Source organism: Heterocephalus glaber, unplaced genomic scaffold (genome assembly GCF_053883595.1).
Source record: "Heterocephalus glaber isolate CG9 unplaced genomic scaffold, H.glaber_assembly_v1.0 deba00000331, whole genome shotgun sequence".
Classification (NCBI taxonomy): Eukaryota; Metazoa; Chordata; class Mammalia; order Rodentia; family Bathyergidae; genus Heterocephalus; species Heterocephalus glaber.
The window spans coordinates 64863850-64880444 of record NW_028258142.1 but is presented as its reverse complement, the minus strand read 5'-3'; the positions used below and the strand labels follow the sequence as shown (position 1 = coordinate 64880444).

General features: G+C 47.4%; 1 protein-coding gene across 14 annotated transcripts in view; it reads right to left on the bottom strand.

Annotated features, from left to right (window-relative positions):
- Ptprm (protein tyrosine phosphatase receptor type M) overlaps positions 1-16595 on the bottom strand; it is a 675227-nt gene that overhangs the window by 81481 nt on the left and 577151 nt on the right. For all 14 annotated transcript variants that reach the window (XM_087189931.1, XM_087189938.1, XM_087189934.1 and 11 more), the window contains one exon: positions 13211-13298. In XM_087189931.1, the coding sequence (XP_087046057.1) occupies positions 13211-13298 (88 nt within the window). The remainder of the gene's footprint in view (positions 1-13210; positions 13299-16595) is intronic.

The window sequence follows — 16595 nt, the reverse complement described above, 5'->3', positions numbered from 1 at the left end:
AAGATATGAAGAACTCTGGAGCCTGATAGTGGTGATGGCTGCTCGGCAATTTGAAAGCACTCAGTGCCACTGAACTGTACACTTAAAAGTGGTTAAGATGATCTGTTTTATGTTGCATGTGCTTTACCATAACTGGAGGAAAATAAGAGCCCAGTATCTCCATCCCTCCCTTGTGTAGCAGCGGCTCCTGTTCCCCGCCAGCCAGGCACATGCCAGGAGGTGGCAGTCGGGAGGGAAGGGTGCCGTGGACTTGCAGGCTGCTGTGCGAGGCAGACCCTCCTGAGATGGCCCCCTGCCCTCCCCTGATGAACCGAAGGCAGTGGAGTCTGTGCGTCTACTGCTGGCCAATGGATGACAACAGTCTACAGCCTTCATCTGGACTTGGCAGATACATGTACAGATTAGGAAAACGAACCTTATGAAATGCTCTTCCATCCAGTGGCAAAACATGAACAGTGAAAGGTGGCTCCATCATGGCCAAGGACACACAGATGCCTCTTGCTCTCTGTGGGGAATCGGTGCTAGGACCCCTGTGGCTACCAAAACCCACTTTCATGGGTGCTGAAGCCCCTCCTATAAAATGGCACAGTATTAGCACTTAAGCTACACACATCCCCCATATACGTTCAATCACCTGTGGAGGGCCTATGGAAGGCCTATGTATTAATACCTAATATGGTACAAATGCTACGCACACTATTGCTATGCTGTTAATTATGGAACAATGACAGGAAGATGAAGCGTGCAGAGGTTCAGTACAGACACAGTTTTTTTCAAGTATTTGCAATCTGAGGTTGGTATGATCCATGGGTCCAGGACCTTCAGCTATGGAGGCTGTGCCTGTCAGCACTGAGACTGGGCCAGAGTCCAGGAGGGTCGGGCTGTGTGGAAGCCAGGCCAGGGACACTGGCCCTGGAGCCCAGACTGGTGTCAAGTGACAGCAGCTTTCGGCTTCAATGGGTCAGCACCTACCCAGTTACTCTGTGCCTTGCTGCAGGCTGATGGGGGAATTGCCCTTCCCAGACAGGTACGTGACAGGACAGCATCACCACCCACACCTGAGTCCAGGAAAGACATAAAAAGCAAAAGAAGAAAAATGGTGGTGCCAGCCACAGAACCTGTGGATTCCCGGTGTCCTCTTGTGCTCAGCTGGTTAAAAAACCAAGGGATACAGGGGCTGGGATGTAGCTCAGGGCTATAGCGCTTGCCTGGCATGTGTGGCACCCTGGCTTCCATTCTCAGCACTGCAAAGAGAAAAGATACCAACTGCAGGGGCAGACACATGTGTATGAACACTCATCATTATTGTTTTGCAGTCTCATTTACCCTGAATCAGAGGCTTAGCTGCACATGGGTCGTTCTCCAATATAGACCACATACTCACTCATAGAACATGTTTAAGTAAGTGCAGAGGAACTGAAGTTATCCCCTGTATATTATCAGACCATAGTGCAATGAAATTGGAGATCCATAGCAAAAGAAACCGCAAAAATTTCATAAATACATGGAAATTGAATAACACACTTCTGAATAATCAATGGGTCACAGAGGAAATTAAAGAAGAAATCAGACAGTTTCTACAATTAAATGACAATGTCAATACAACATATTGGAATCTGTGGGACACAATGAAAGGAGTCTTATGAGGGAAATTCATAGCAGTGAATACACATATTAGGAAAACAGAGCAAGCTCAATTAAACAACCTGATGCTGAACCTCAAGCTTCTAGAAAAAGAAGAGCAGGACAAACCCAAAGCTCATACGAGGGAGGAAATTATAAAGATCAGGGCAGAAATCAATGCAATGGAGACTAAGAGAACAATACAAAAATCAATGAAGCAAAGAGTTGGTTTTTCCAAAGAATAAACAAAATTCACAAACACTTAGCCAACCTTGTCAAAAAAAGGAAAGAAAAGGCCCAAATCCATGCAATTAGGAATGAAAAGGGTAAAATTACAACAGATCCCGCAGAAATCCAAAGGATCATCAATACCTTTTTTTTTGGTACCGAGGATTGAACTTGGGACCTTGCACTTACGAGGCAGGCGGCAGAACCACTGAGCTAAATCCCTGGGACTTTATCAATACCTACTTTGAGAACCTATATGCCAATAAGATGGAAAGCACAGAAGAAACGGACAGGTTTCTAGATAACAAATGAATTACCAAGGTTGAATGAAGAAGACCTAAAAATTCTAACCCAATATCAATCAATGAAATCGAAAATATAATTAAAAACTTACCAACTAAGAAAAGCCTGGGCCCTGATGGCTTCACCTCTGAATTTTACAGGACATTTAGAGAGGAACTATTGCCACTGATGTTAAACTCTTCAATGAAATTGAAAGGGAGGCAACACTCCCAAATTCATTCCTGGAAGCAAGCATCACCTTGATCCCCAAAGCAGAGAAAGACCCAAGCAAAAAAGACAACTATAGGCCATCTCACTAATGAACATAGATGCAAAAATCCTTAATAAGATACTGGCAAATAGAATGTAGAAGATCATCAAGAAGATCATACACCCTGACCAAGTGGGATTTATCCCAGGGAGGCAGGGATGGTTCAGCATACGCAAATCAATAAATGTAATGCACTGTATTAATAGAGCCAAGGACAAAAACCATATGATCATCTCAATAGGTGCAAAAAAGTGTTCAACAAAATCCAACATGTATGACAAAAACCCTACAAAAAATTGGAATAGACAGTCTCCACTTCAATCTGATAAAAGCCATCTATAAAAAAGCAACAGCCAATATCATACTAAATGGTCAAAAACTATAATCCTTCACATTAAAATCAGGAACAAGACAAGGATGTCCACTATCACCACTCCTATTCAATATAGTTTTGGAAATATTAGTCATAGCAGTTAGACAAGAGAAAGAAATAAAAGGAATAAAGATAGGAATTGAAAAAGTTAAATTGTCGTTTTTTGCAGATGACATGATACTCTGTATAGAAGACCCCAAGAACGCCACCACAAGCCTTGTAAACTTAATAATCAAATTCAGTAAAGTAGCTGGATACAAGGTCAACACACAATGTATACAAACAACAGACTCAATGAGAGAGAAATGGGGCAAACAATTCCTTTCACAATAGCATCCAAAAAATTGAAATACTTAGGAATCAACCTAATGAAAGAAATCAAAGACCTCTACTCTGAAAACTATAGCACTCTGAAAAAAGAGATCGAAGATGATATCAAAAATGGAAAGACATCCCTTGCTCCTGGATAGGAAGAACAAACATAGTGAAAATGGCCATACTTCCAAAACTGCTACATAGATTCAATGCAATCTCAATTGAAATCCCAGTAGCATACTTCATGGTCCTTGAGAAAATAATCCAAAAATTCATTTGGAACAAGAGACCAGAATAGCAAAAGCAATTCTAGGCAATAAAGACAAGGTAGGGGATATCACAATCCCCAACTTGAAACTCTACTACGAAGTTACTGTGATAAAAACAGCATGGTACTGGCAAAGAAAGAGACCTGAGGACCAGTGGAACAGATTAGAAGATGCAGAAACAACGCCAGACACACTCAGCCATCTCATCTTTGATAAAGGAGCCAAACGCCCTCACTGGAGGAAAGACAGCCTCTTTGATAAATGGTGCTGGAAAAACTGGGCTTCAACTTTCCAAAGATTAAAACTAGACCCATATCTCTCACCATGCACTAAGCTAAGATAGAAATGAATTAAAGATCTAAATATTAAAACAGAAACACTAAACCGGCTGGAAGAGAAATTAGGTAGAACTCTTGAAGACATCGGTGTAGGAAAAGACATCATGAACAAAACCTCAGTTGCCTGTGAACTAGCACAAACAATCAACAAGTGGGATCTCTTCTTATTAAAAAGCTTCTGCACAGCAAGAGAAACCACCAGCAGTGTGAAGAGACAACCCACAATGTGGGAAAAAATCTTCACCTGCTCTTCCTCAGACAAAGGTCTATCTCGAATCTATAAAGAACTTCAAAACATCAGACCTCCCAAATTTAAAGACCCAATCCAAAAATGGGCATCTGAAATGAACAGACATTTCTCAGACAAAGAAGTAGAAATAGCAAATAAATACATGAAAAAATGTTCAACATCACTGGTCATTCGAGAGATGCAAATGAAAACAACGCTGAGGTTCCACTTCACTCCAGAAAGAATGGCTGCTATCATGAAATCAACCAATAACAAATGCTGGTGGGGCTGTGGGGAAAGAGGAACCCTGCTCCACTGCTGGTGGGCGTGCAGACTGGTGCAAGCACTGAAGAAGATGAAAATATATTAGTCATTCTTTTAGGAAAACTTGGTAATGCTCCTCGAGTTTCTCTTCAAGCTAAATTGTGTCAAATTTCCAAGTAGAAATGCCTGAGGGACACTCCCAACATGTGGCAAATACAAGTCATTCAGGCAAAGGACCCCAAGACATCCCGTGCCCCCACACTAAGCCCTGTGCTGCAGCTGGCTGGGGAGCCACCAGCTAGGAGGGGCATCTCGGGACAGGAAGCAGAACTCTGGGCTGGAAGGAGGATGTCTGGAGAACTCAGCGGCGCAGTTGTAGCTTCTGAGAAATCCAACGGGATTTGCGGGGAACAAGAAGTCAATTACTAAACAGAAACCCATGGGGTCAGGACCCGAGGACTTGGGATTTCTGGGTACACAGCTCAGTGAGCTGAGAGGACCTCAGCTTTAGAATTGTTAAGTCCCAACTGGGTTTTTCTCCCAGCTCGGGCATTTTTTCCTTGGATATTTCAAAGCCATTTCATGTTCTTCTTTTGTAGTAATCGAAAATAACAGGAGCCATGGCCTCCCAGAGACCCTGATTTGAATGCTGGCTCTGCCAGTCCCACAACCTTGGATCTTGCTGAGCTTCCTCCCTGAAACAGGGGAGACCGTGAGCTACCTTCCCAGGACTCCAGGGATGGTAAAGGGCAGTCAGACACGGTGAGCGGCGGAAACACAGTACAGTTAGTTCTCATCAAAAGCAACGGTCTCTTGCGTGAACGGGAGGCCATCCCTGTGGAAAGGCACAGTAGGATCTTCAGGGCAGAAACAGCCAAGCTGCTTGCTCGGGGAACAGCGGAGACTGCAGAGCTGAAAACTTGATGCAGCCAATCTCTGGCAAAGAGAAGAGTGATTGTAAAGGGGAAACAGGAAAAAGTTTGGAAACAGCAAATAGCGGTCCACTCCTCAGCTTCTCTGCAAAGCCTCTGCTGTCTGCGGCTGGGCAGCACCCTCCACCCCCCGCCCCGGCCCTGTGACTTTGAACCAGTTACTTAATTAGTGCTGCAGTTTCCCCGCTGTGAAAGGGGGACAGCAATGGCGCCAACACTTCCCACCTGGTGTGAGGATGCAGTGCATGCCTGTGAGTCCGGCGCGACACACGTCTGGTACAGAGTCAGGAGGAGGTGAAAGGGTCCTAGTGCTGCCTCCCTACTGCCAGTGCCCTCATTCGGGGCTTAACTGTTCACCTAGTCAGTTCCACTTTTGCCCGAGACGTTTCCCTCTCGTGGAGTCGCCCTGAAGATGCTCCCTAAAGTGTACTCTTTCCTTTCAGCACTTGTCTCAGCCACTCAGTGACACCGTCAGCTGGAAGTGACCCGTGCTGGTCCTGTGGGCAAGGGCCCTGGTATAGGCACTAGACGTGGCCACTGTGGCTCCAGGGTATTCATCCGGAAAGGCTGAGGTGCCACACGGTGGCTCGGCGAAGCAACGCACCTAACACGGGTCCATCTCAGCGCAACCCAGCGTGTCCACGGACAGCCGCCCTCCTCTGCGTGGGCTCCACGGCCGGAGTGGACCAACTGCAAATTGCAGATATTTGGGGGAAACTTCTTTCTGTCATTACTCCCTAAACAATGCAGTGTAACACTCATTTACACAGCATTTGCACTGTGTTAGGTGTAAGCACTCGGAGGTGATTTAAAGTGTCTGGAGAACGGCACCAGTTTTACCCAAATATGAGGGATGTGGGTATCTGTGGTTTTGGAATTTGGGGCCAGAACCCCAGAGGGAGGGAGCAGTGATGGAGGTGGAGAGCGATGCCCAGAGGGACAGGTGGAAGGATGGCACTGCTGCTAGGGGTAAAGTGTGGAGTAGTTTTTATTTTCATCTTTATGATTTCATGTACTACATCCACTGTCTGTCTACATGGTCTATTCCATTTTTATAATCAGAAAAAACCCACAAATGCATTTTTCATTTAAAAACTAAAGCCACCAAAATAAAATATTAAGAAAGATAAAATCAGTAACTTCAGGCATAGAAAAATCATTACGATGAATCAGAAACAAATTCTTAGCAGGGTATAAATTTACTTATTTATTTATTTTTTAATGTTTTGGAGACAGGGTTTGCTATGGAGTTCAGGCTGGCCTTGAACTCACAGTGAACCTCCTGCCTCAGCCTTCCCAGTGCTGGGATTACACGTGTGTGCCACCACGCCCAGTCTAGCAGGATTTAAAGTTAGATATGAGATTCTGGGCAACTTCCCTCTGGTTCTTTACTGTATAAATTTTCTTTAATGCATATGAATTGCTTTTGTAATTTTAGAAAAGAGAAGCCTATTTTCCATGCATGACTAGGATATGATCAAAATCCACAGGATGTTGATGTCATAATCACAACTCAGTGTTCCTCCCTCCCAAAATGTAATGGGCTCTGCCACTTTAACAAACTCATAAAGACTGCTTGCCATTCCTCTCAGAGCTTTGAAAAGCCCTTACTAGATAAAATATGGCAAAACTGCATTCTGGGGGGAGACATGGGCACATAAAAGTCACCGTCAGAACAAACAGCACTTACTGCTGAAAATGACCATGGGCTGCAGCTTTTCTGCAATCTGTATGTATGCACGCAGGCATGTAGCATGTAGCCTGCATGTACATTTGTATGTATGCATGGATTGAAGGTGGGTCATGTAAGATTAAAGCAGGGCTGGGAAAGGGAGGGGAGAGAGGGACGTTGGATAACAGGTACCAAGATGCACACAGACAGGTGGAAGTAGTTCTGATGCCTATAACATAGCTGGGTGACTGGAGCTCACAGAAATGTATTATCTGTTTTATTAAGAATTAGAAGAAAGGAGATTTGTTTCCCAACACAAAGAAATGGTAATGCCTAAGGAAAGGGAAATGCTAACACCCCATCTGACCATTATGCCCGGTATGCAGGTATCACATGCACAATTACTGTGTGTCAGTGAAAAGAAACTTTAGAAAACTGTTGGGCAATTAGGAAAAAATAATGAAAATAAAACAGGTCTTTATGCCCTAGGTCCCTAAAACATGGTACTTATGGCCTTTTCATTAAGTAACATTACATTTTCACACTTTCATATTAAACATAATGATATTGGTAATGGCTTCGCCACTTTAACCGGTGTGTGATTAGCTATTCCCCCGGCAGCAGGGGTGCAGTACGCCACTGGTACTCCAACCAGTTCTCTTTCTCTGCTTGATACTGGTGACAGATTCAAAGTAAACTGGAATTGACTTTAATTACCATTGATTTCTGCAAAGAAGGGCTCGCACCTTCCGTGGTTACCTGCTGTCAAGGGTGCTGCTGCGCTTGGTTTAGGCACCACATGCGGAGCAGCCGGCGTGAGCTGTGGGAGGCTTGGGTCCTAGCCCGGGGCCTCCGACCCTGCTGGTGCCCCTGGGTGAAGCCTGGCCTGCAGGCACCGAGCGGGAAGCAAAGAGGGAACCGCAGCTGGACGGCGTGGCTCTGCGGGGAGCTCCGCTCTGTTGGTTCCCTGTGCCCCTCAGTTAGAGACCCTGAAAACTCCTGGCGGGACTCCCGACTCATGTTTGGCTGATTTTCTAGATTTTCCCCTTTGTCTTCCTAAGCATCTCCTGGCAGCCTGTTTCTCCCTTCTCCTGGCCACCTGAATTTAATACCGAAGGCTTCCCTGCCGGTTCCTCCTCATCTGACTCACCACTGCTCCCCCTTCCCACTGCTGGGCTTTCTCAGCGAAGCCAGGCCCCAACAACTGCAGACTCCTTTAAAAGAGAAAAGGAGAGAAAGGCAGACACAGTTGGAGTCCTTCAATCAGCAGAGAGAGAACTTTGCTGCAATGTGAAATCCTGTGAGTGAACCCTTCGGCACAAGCCGGCCAGGTTGGGTGACTGGTTGAAGACTCTGGAGGGACAGATTAGGTGGAAAGCATCAGCCCCTCTGGGGTATCTTCGGTCAGCAGCGTGGTGGGAAGGTGGGGCTTGTGCCAATTGAGATAAAACCAGACTCAGAAGGGACTTCTTCCCTTCCTGGCAAGTCTGCACCTGCTGTGGTCCTCACCACTACCTAGGTCAGGACTGCATGAGATCTGCCCACAGGATACCACCGACACCCGTCTTTTCCCCACACGACACTCCTTTGTTCCGGCTGAGCACTCTGGCCTCCCTGCTGCCCACTGTCACAGCCCCTCCGGGTGGGAAGTGGGCTACCCATGCCCTTCTCCTCCTGCCAATGGCTTTAACCACCACCCACCTGCCCCTGGGTCACGGACTCACACCTACAGCCAGACCCCTCCACACGACTGGCTGTTTCCAAACATCCTGGTTCAGCTCATAAACGCCCGTGCCACTGCCCACCCGAGCTCTCCTTAAAACTGGTTCCTTCCAGTGCTGCCCACTGGAGTCAACAAGCATCTACCTACCATGTGTCTGTCTGTCCACCCGTCTTCCCGAAAGCTAGAATCACAAGCATCATTCCTGACCCTCCATCTGCCTTGCTCCAATCCCAGCCACCTTCTGGCTTGCTCAGTGACTACTGCTTTAGAATGACATCATCTCTTTAGCTTGCAGTCTAGCTTTTCTCATCTGGGCTACTGAGGATCTTTCAACCAGTGCCCTTTTCCGATCCACCCATCTCTCCTGGCTCCGAGGGTCACTGAAGGCCCTTTGGGAGCCAGCACTGCCCTCCTGGAGCCCCCTTCCTGCTGTACCCACTTCTCTCAGGTGGCTTCCCCGTCACCCCTTCAGGGATGCCTTCCCAGCCCCCTGTACAGGCCGCCGCACACGGCGATACTCCACAGAACCACGTAGCTCTGTGGTGCCCCCAACTGCAGTTTTGCTGTCTGTGCACCAGGTCTGACCCGGGAATCCATCCTGACTGCCATCTTCCTCCACGCCCTGGGGCAGACACCCCAGGGTGCCCACATCCCCCATCCCTCCGGCTCTCTGCTCCAGCAACACCAGCCCCATGCAGTCCTGCCCACACCGCCTCCCTCAGGCCACTTCCTTCCTGCTTTCCGTTCTGTCCTGCCTGGTGTCCTCACTGGGAGGCCTTTCTGGACCAGTCTAAATCTGCAGCTCCGGCCCAGACCGCCTCCTGCCATGTGTTCTCTGGCATCTCTCAACACAGTGCACTCGGACCAGGGATGGGCTCTGTCTCCTCCGCAGAGATGCTAAGCACTCACCTACCTGCAAAGTATTCTGCCTGTTTCGTTCCCTGCTCTTTCTGACATGGACAGTGGTGCCTGGTGTATCACAGGCACGCAGTAACTATCTGTGGAAAGACTGACTCCAGTTTGGCACAGTGCCTGGCACATGGCAGATCAATATGTATCTGCTGAGTGAATGGAAGAAGAGAGGACGCGGTAAATCTGCCTGGGGAGTGTGTGTGGCTTCTGGCTCCTCTTCGACCGCTAGCCCTCAGAGTGCGGAGCAGCTGCCAGGGGCTGCCTCGTTAGCTGGAGATTTGGTGCATGGCTTCCATGTGGAGTTAATTACAAGAAGGAGCTGCTGAGCTATTAGGAGGCGGTGGCTGCGTGTGGTGGCAGCGGCAATGGCAGAGCGAATGTTCATTTCTATTTGGAAAGGGCTAGCTCGGCACATTTATAGTGTAAATAAAGGAAGAGTTTGACTTACTTAAGAGCAAAAGCCAATAAACACTTTTTAAGCACCAATGACACCATTTTATATGCAAACACGGCTGCAAAACAAGGACTGCGATCGTTACGAACACTGTTATGTTCTTTGCAAGGCACTAGCAGGAATCTTTCAGATACGTGTCAGAACCGCCCCTCCTCGTCCTAGGGGGTGATGAGGTCCCCAGGGTCCTGGGAAGTGGACTTCCTGGCATCCGTCTGCAATTCCTGCACTCCCAGGGGTGGGAAGGTGGCAGTGGTCTCCTCTGCACCAGTAAAGAAGCCCTCACCGTGTACCTAGGGCAGACACCTGAGCAAGGGTTGGGTGAGCATTCTTATTTTTATTCCTCAAGTCCTGGCATGTCTGTGGAGAGCTGGCATTTATTTTCGCAGCTGCACAGAGGCTGTCCTCACTGTCACCAGTAGAGACAGCGATGGATGCTGCACAGAGAAGCACTCAGTTGTCTGGCAGGTGGTGTGATCGTTAGCTTGGTATATGCCAGCACGTGGGCCTATAGAGAATTACACAAAACTATACATAAAATCTGTATTTACGTAAATAATCAGTTACAAATAACACTTCGAGAGGGGTTTCCTGTAAAAGCAGTGAACTACAGGAGAAGTTAGCACAGATGCACAGCGTGAGGCTGCAGGGTGTCATGGGAGGTGGCGCGAGGAAGAGACAGTCTCTGTGACGGTGTCCCAGGAAGGGACAAGAGCCATGCGGCTGCGCAGGACCCGAGAGAGCACAAGGCGGGGTGGTGGAGGCAGCCGGCGGCTGGAGGCTGCAGCCCTGCAAACCCAGGCAGAGGCCCAGCCAGGCCAAACCACTACGCAGTGCAAGCCAGAGCCACGCCAGGAGAGCGGGCGGCTGCCGTGGGCAGCGGCTAACAATTCCAGGGCAGGATGCCACCTGTGACTGCTTACCAGCGCATTGTTTGGAGCTGGAGACTTCAAGGCTATTTCTTTCTTTTTAAAAAATTTTAAATGATCTACTGAGTTTACTAAGCTGAAGATGGGTAACACAGGAGGAATGAAGAAGAAAAGGTGTAATCACCTTTTCCAGGTAGCGATCGATGTCCTTTTGTGGTGGCATTTCAGTTCCATTTTACAGTGGGTCATGTTCTCAGCAAATTCACGACTTACCGAGGCCACTGGGCTAGTACGTGGTGGGACAAAGACTCCAAACAGTATCTTGTAGTTGTTATTAGTATAACTATTATTATGCTCTTCTCTTTTGTCCAATGGGTCATTTTTTTTTTTTTGAGACAGGGTCTCACTATGTGTTCCAGGCTAGCCTCCAACTCACAGCAATCCTCCTGCCTCAGCCTCCTGAGTCCTGGGATTGCAAGCATGAGCTACCACACCCACATTATGACAGGCCTTTCCTGATCAGTCCACTCCTCCTTGATCCTGCCTCCTCCTACTGGTCCCCAACAGTATCTCTGCAGAGCAGTTTCCACTCTGTGTGCACTTGAGATCTATTATCCCATGGATGTCTAGGCCTGGTCCGGCTGGCAGACAGAAAATTTATAGCAGTAGGGGTCTGCTGAAATCAGGCCACATTCAGGCCCCAGGTGTGGGGCCCTCAAACCATCAGTCCTAAGTGATGGTCCTGAGGGTTGAGACGATCTTGGCAGTGGGAGAAATGAGGTGTGCAGAAAGGAAAGGCAGCCCTGGGGATCTGATCCTCACCAACCGGGCGTCAGCACCTGCAGCCCGAAGCCCCAGCCTGGTGCACAGCTTTGCAATACTGCATTAGTGGGGCACAGGCCAAGGCTCTGCACCACAAAAGCAGCGCTGGGCAGCGCCGTCACCAGGGTTGGAGTGTTGTCCCCCCAGTAGTCAGGGTGCAGCTGAAGCCCCAGTGCAGCATTGAGAGAGGCCCTGAGGAGGTGACGCGGCTAGGAAGGACGAGCACTTCCCAGACAGGCTGGAGGGAGCAGCTGGGCCCTTGAGGCTCCCCCTTTATGGTGTCTGTCCCTGTGCTGGAGGACACAGCAGAGCAGCCCTTACCAGGCACCTTGATCTTGGACTTCCCAGCTTCCAGGACCACGAGAGATGCATTTCTATTCTTTGTAAATTACTCTGTTTGGGTATTTCAGTACAGCAGCAGGAACAGAGTAAGACCTGTAAAGGCTAAGACATCTCCTACTGGATCTTCTAACCAAAACAGTTGCCAAACCCAGCACCAGACTGTAGCTGCCAGGAGAGTGGCACCACTTATTTAATCATCTCCTTACAGGGGTGTCCGGCCTGGCATCTAGCAAAACAGGAAGTCATCAGTAAGTTTCTGCTGGAGGGAGGGATGGACTACCGGGGCTATGTAAGCACATTCTCTCTGTCCAGCTGCAAGGAGAGATGAGTAGAAGAGTGGGTACAATGTTCTTCGACAGTCACTGTCATGGACGCTGTCGACCCCAGGATTGGTGACTCAGGCAAACAGCATCCAACAGGACCTTCACGATCCAGAAAGCCCAGGGACTGCTCACCCGGAAAAAGTTAACCTGTTTGCTCTCTTGCAAGTAACAAGACATGATGGGCTCCAGGCCTTGTTGCTGTTCAGCTTATGTATCCTTAGAAACAGTATTCATCCCACCAGGGAGCTGCTGTGGGCCCTTGGTACCTTGGTGCCGTCATGCACGGCTAGGAGCAGTGTGTGCAGGGGATGGCTGGCTGGCCCCGGGAGAGGGAGGCTCATCAATCCAGCATGAGTCTCGGCCTCGTTATGGAACATTAATGAGGTTGGGCTCGATTTAAAAGCCGTCTGAGGCATTATGGATTGGTAACATTCAGTTTCACAGGCATTGGCAATTTCTGAGATATAATCCTAGTTCTTTTGCTAATGAGTACTGTGATATGGGGACTATCATTTAACTTCTGAGTTTCACTTTCCTGCCCTGAAAATGGGGCCATTACTGACCTACCTGACCCAAAGTCCAGAGGATTAATGAGGTAATGCTTTGTGGAGGACTCTGAGCTCCTAGCATGGAGGTGTGCTGTGTATCATTAGTTCTGTTTGTTCCCAGGCAGTAGCAGGGAACATTAGGTTCAGGAGGTTTATTCCTTCTGAAATGTGTTTTCCTTCTTGCATCTAATGTTACCTATGTTACTTAAGTCTTAAATCTAAAACCAGCCCCACAGCGAGTGCACACTGGCATAGTGAGAGGGTTCAGGCCATTTTTCCTTCCCGTCTGGGGAGCACAACACCGGTTCTCAGGGCAGAAGGAAGCAGTAAGAGCACCCGAAATCCTCCCTGTGTGAGCTCGCGTCAGCCTCAGCAGAGGCTAACAGGAAGCTATCCCCAGCCCGAGCACACTGCCAACACTCACATGCAATGATGTTCCCGTATCTGTTCTTCATTCTGTTCTCATCTTTCTTAGCGGAGTCCCATGGTGCAGACTGTCCTTCGAAGAAGCTCTGGAAGGAAGAAGAAGTGACAGTAAGCATTAGGACTGGGTGGGGTATACAGAGGGACCCTAACTGCAAGGGCCCCTGAGGTTAGTCGAACAGGGGCCAAACAGGAAAGACAGAGGAGCCGCGTAAGGGAGCCTCGGACTCTGCATACCCGAAATGCTTTCGTTTAGTGAAGAGCTGGTGCACACAGGGGTGGAGGGTGAGGCATGGGCCCATGATCTATTTGTACAATCCAGTCAAAAGTCAATGTTCACGCTTATCCTGCCTGCATATTTAGTAGAGAAAAATGAACACTTTTCTCAGTTTCTCATCATATTACCACTTTTCAATATTCTTGCAAGATATACGGCGATAAATTTTTTCTCCTTAATCACTAACTGAAGGATGTTTATTTCTGGTTAAAATGGTGAAAATAAGCAAGCTAAGACCTTATGATTCCAAGGCTACAATCCCGTAATGTACTGCACCAGAGTTTTTCTCTATATTTAATGGCGCTTAGATGTCTATTTGTTTAAGGACTTGACGTTACTATGCACCGTCTTTCATCTTCATGTTATTAGATATATATATTTTTTTCTGTTCAATCGTAATAAAAATGTCCTCTGCTACCAGTGGACAAGTGAAAAAATTCTGGGACTTTTATTTTCACTTTAGCCCATGTGCCATTTTACCTTGGTTACAGCAAGAAGAATTCAGTAGGACTGATTTCTTGTCTTCAAAGCCTCACAGTGGCTATTTAATAATTAGTTATTGAATGAACTACGGAATGAATGCTCTGTTTGGTTACAGTGCATTTAGGCTTTGATCTCAGAACAGAGTGCTGTTCCTCCAGCACGGTGTGAGGGGCTCCAGGACGGGAGAGCTGCCTGCTCCACCCATGTGTCAGTGTAAGAATGAAGTGCCCGGTGCAGCTATTCACACAGAGTTTTATTTGGCCCAAGGCTTTGGAAGCTGGAAGTCCAAGGAGAGTGACCTTTTCTGTTGGCCTCTGGTGAGGTCTGGTGCGGGCGCAATGTGGCAAAGATTCCCTGCCATGCCTGGAGACATCCACGGCCCTGCCACCTGCCAGGGGTGGTGCTGCTCCGCCCGGGTCAGCTGCAGCCAGCGGACCCCACCTCGGGCTCCACATGGTCACCAGTGCATCCCTGCCACCAAAGCGTGGGAGCAGACGCCACTTCATGACATGCCAGCGTGAAAGAACAAACCTAAGAGCTGAGTTTTAAATTGTCCCTTTCAATTGAATGCCCCTAAGTCAAGATCATAATGGTTTTTATATCATATCTATTGTGAAAACACACAGGGCAGACAGGTGGGACAGACTCTATGTGAGCAGCTGCAGTAGCAGAACCATACTGTACAATGCTAACTGGAGGATAAAATGCCATAGGATGCAGGACAAATGCACACATTTTCAGAGTATTGATAAATTAAGCCAATGGAATACTTGCAATCAAAATCACTAGTTAATTCTATGTAGATCATCAGGGACTTATAAACATGTAACATGTAATAAGCTACAAAACTTTCACTTCTATTCTGCTCTATAATATGCATTTAAAATTAGTTTCCAGGGATATAAAAGTCAGATACTCTTGTTCTGAATAGGGTCTTTGTTACTCCATGAATGACAATTATTTTACAGTTGAGTAATAACTATTATTTGACTTTGAACAATGTAATTCTACTTTGAGTTTGTCATGATTTAATTATCAATTTCAGTTCCACTGCCTTTTCCACCCATCTCAAAAGTTCTCAGATTTGTTTTTCTTTTTGGTTAGAAGATGGAAGAAGGGAGACTAGCTCTGAGGGAGACTTTAGAGTCTTCCAGTAAATCCACTGGCTCTCCTCATGGGAAAAATGCTCCTGGGCCATTCAAATCCCTTCTAACTCACACTACAGCAGTGTTCAGGGTAACCGCAGGTCTTCCCCAAGACCGCACATTTACACAGGGTTCTTGTAATTTCATTGCTGTCATTTAACTGGTGACCAAGAAACAGCCACGAACCAGCACACAGACAAGGACCCAATCGCTTTCCAAGTGAGCACCGTCGTTTCCAGGGCGCTCTCCTCAGGATGGGGCCATGCTCCCATCTTCACTTGTGGGGTGTGGTGGGCACCATCAGACGACTGAGCCACTCCTAAGGGCCACGGGTGGGCACAGAAGGAGGCCCTACCTGCTCCACGGTGAGGGGCACAGGCTGGAGACGGCTCAGTGGGTTGTGACTCCTATCCCTGCCCTTCCCAACTGCCCTTCCTCCAGCAGTGGCTTCAAAGGAGAAAGAAAAAAGTCTACATGCCTTTCATGCCTAGATCACAATTCCTTGCTTCTCAATGAAGGTTTGCAAGAGAATATCAAAGATGTCAAGTCAACCTCCTCTACCTGTTGATTACTTTTATAAAGTAGAGATTTTTCTTATTTTATGTAGATATCTGTTCACTGCAGGGAAGCAGCACCAAGAGAAGTTGCAGCTCGTGCCATAAGTCTCCCAAGTTCCTATCCAGGAAGTATGCGAACCACTATAAATGGAAACATGTATTAAAAAAAAGAAACAACAAAGAGACGCTCTGAGAAAAAGATCAGATACCACGACCCCTGGAGATGGCAGCTGCAGTCTCCTGGTGGATGTGGTGAGCATGGCTCGCATCTTCTGCGGTGGTTCTGCTTCCAGTTACGTGGCCAGACTCCCCATGACTACATCTGCATTGTTAAGACCATGTGTTCTAATCTGTGGCTTGGAAAATCAGGGAAATAACTATGGGGAGCCTGGAGAGAGGAGGCAAGGGCTTTCTGGCTCAGAGGCACTGGCTTTTGATTCCTTTTGTTACAGAGATTTAAAAAGCAATTCTAGGATAGACCCAGTCTTAAACGCTACGGTTTTTCTGTTAGCATATGCTTTGAAAATATCTGAAAAAAGATTTGGACTTTAGACTCCCTCCTATGCCTAAAGTAAAACAAAAGTCAATTATTTAAATTTGTAGTTAGAAAATAAAAGTTTATAGTTCTAGAGCCAGTAGGTTCTTGGAGAAGCTATGACAGGATTTATGGTTCTTTCAACTTGTGAGCCCTGGACTGCTTTGCTGATTTGGAATTCACTGGGTAAGAACAGGAACTAGGTCACTGGTGCTGTCGAATACTGCTTCACATTTGGTGCTTGGCCAGGCCTGGTACAGGTGTGTGACTGCAGGTGTAGGAGACTCAGTTCCTGCTTCCTTCCCTGAGGGACAGAGGCTTCTTGGACCCCCTGTCCATCTATTTCCTGTTTGGTTTTCCTTTTGCAGACCATGCAATCAAAAGGTACT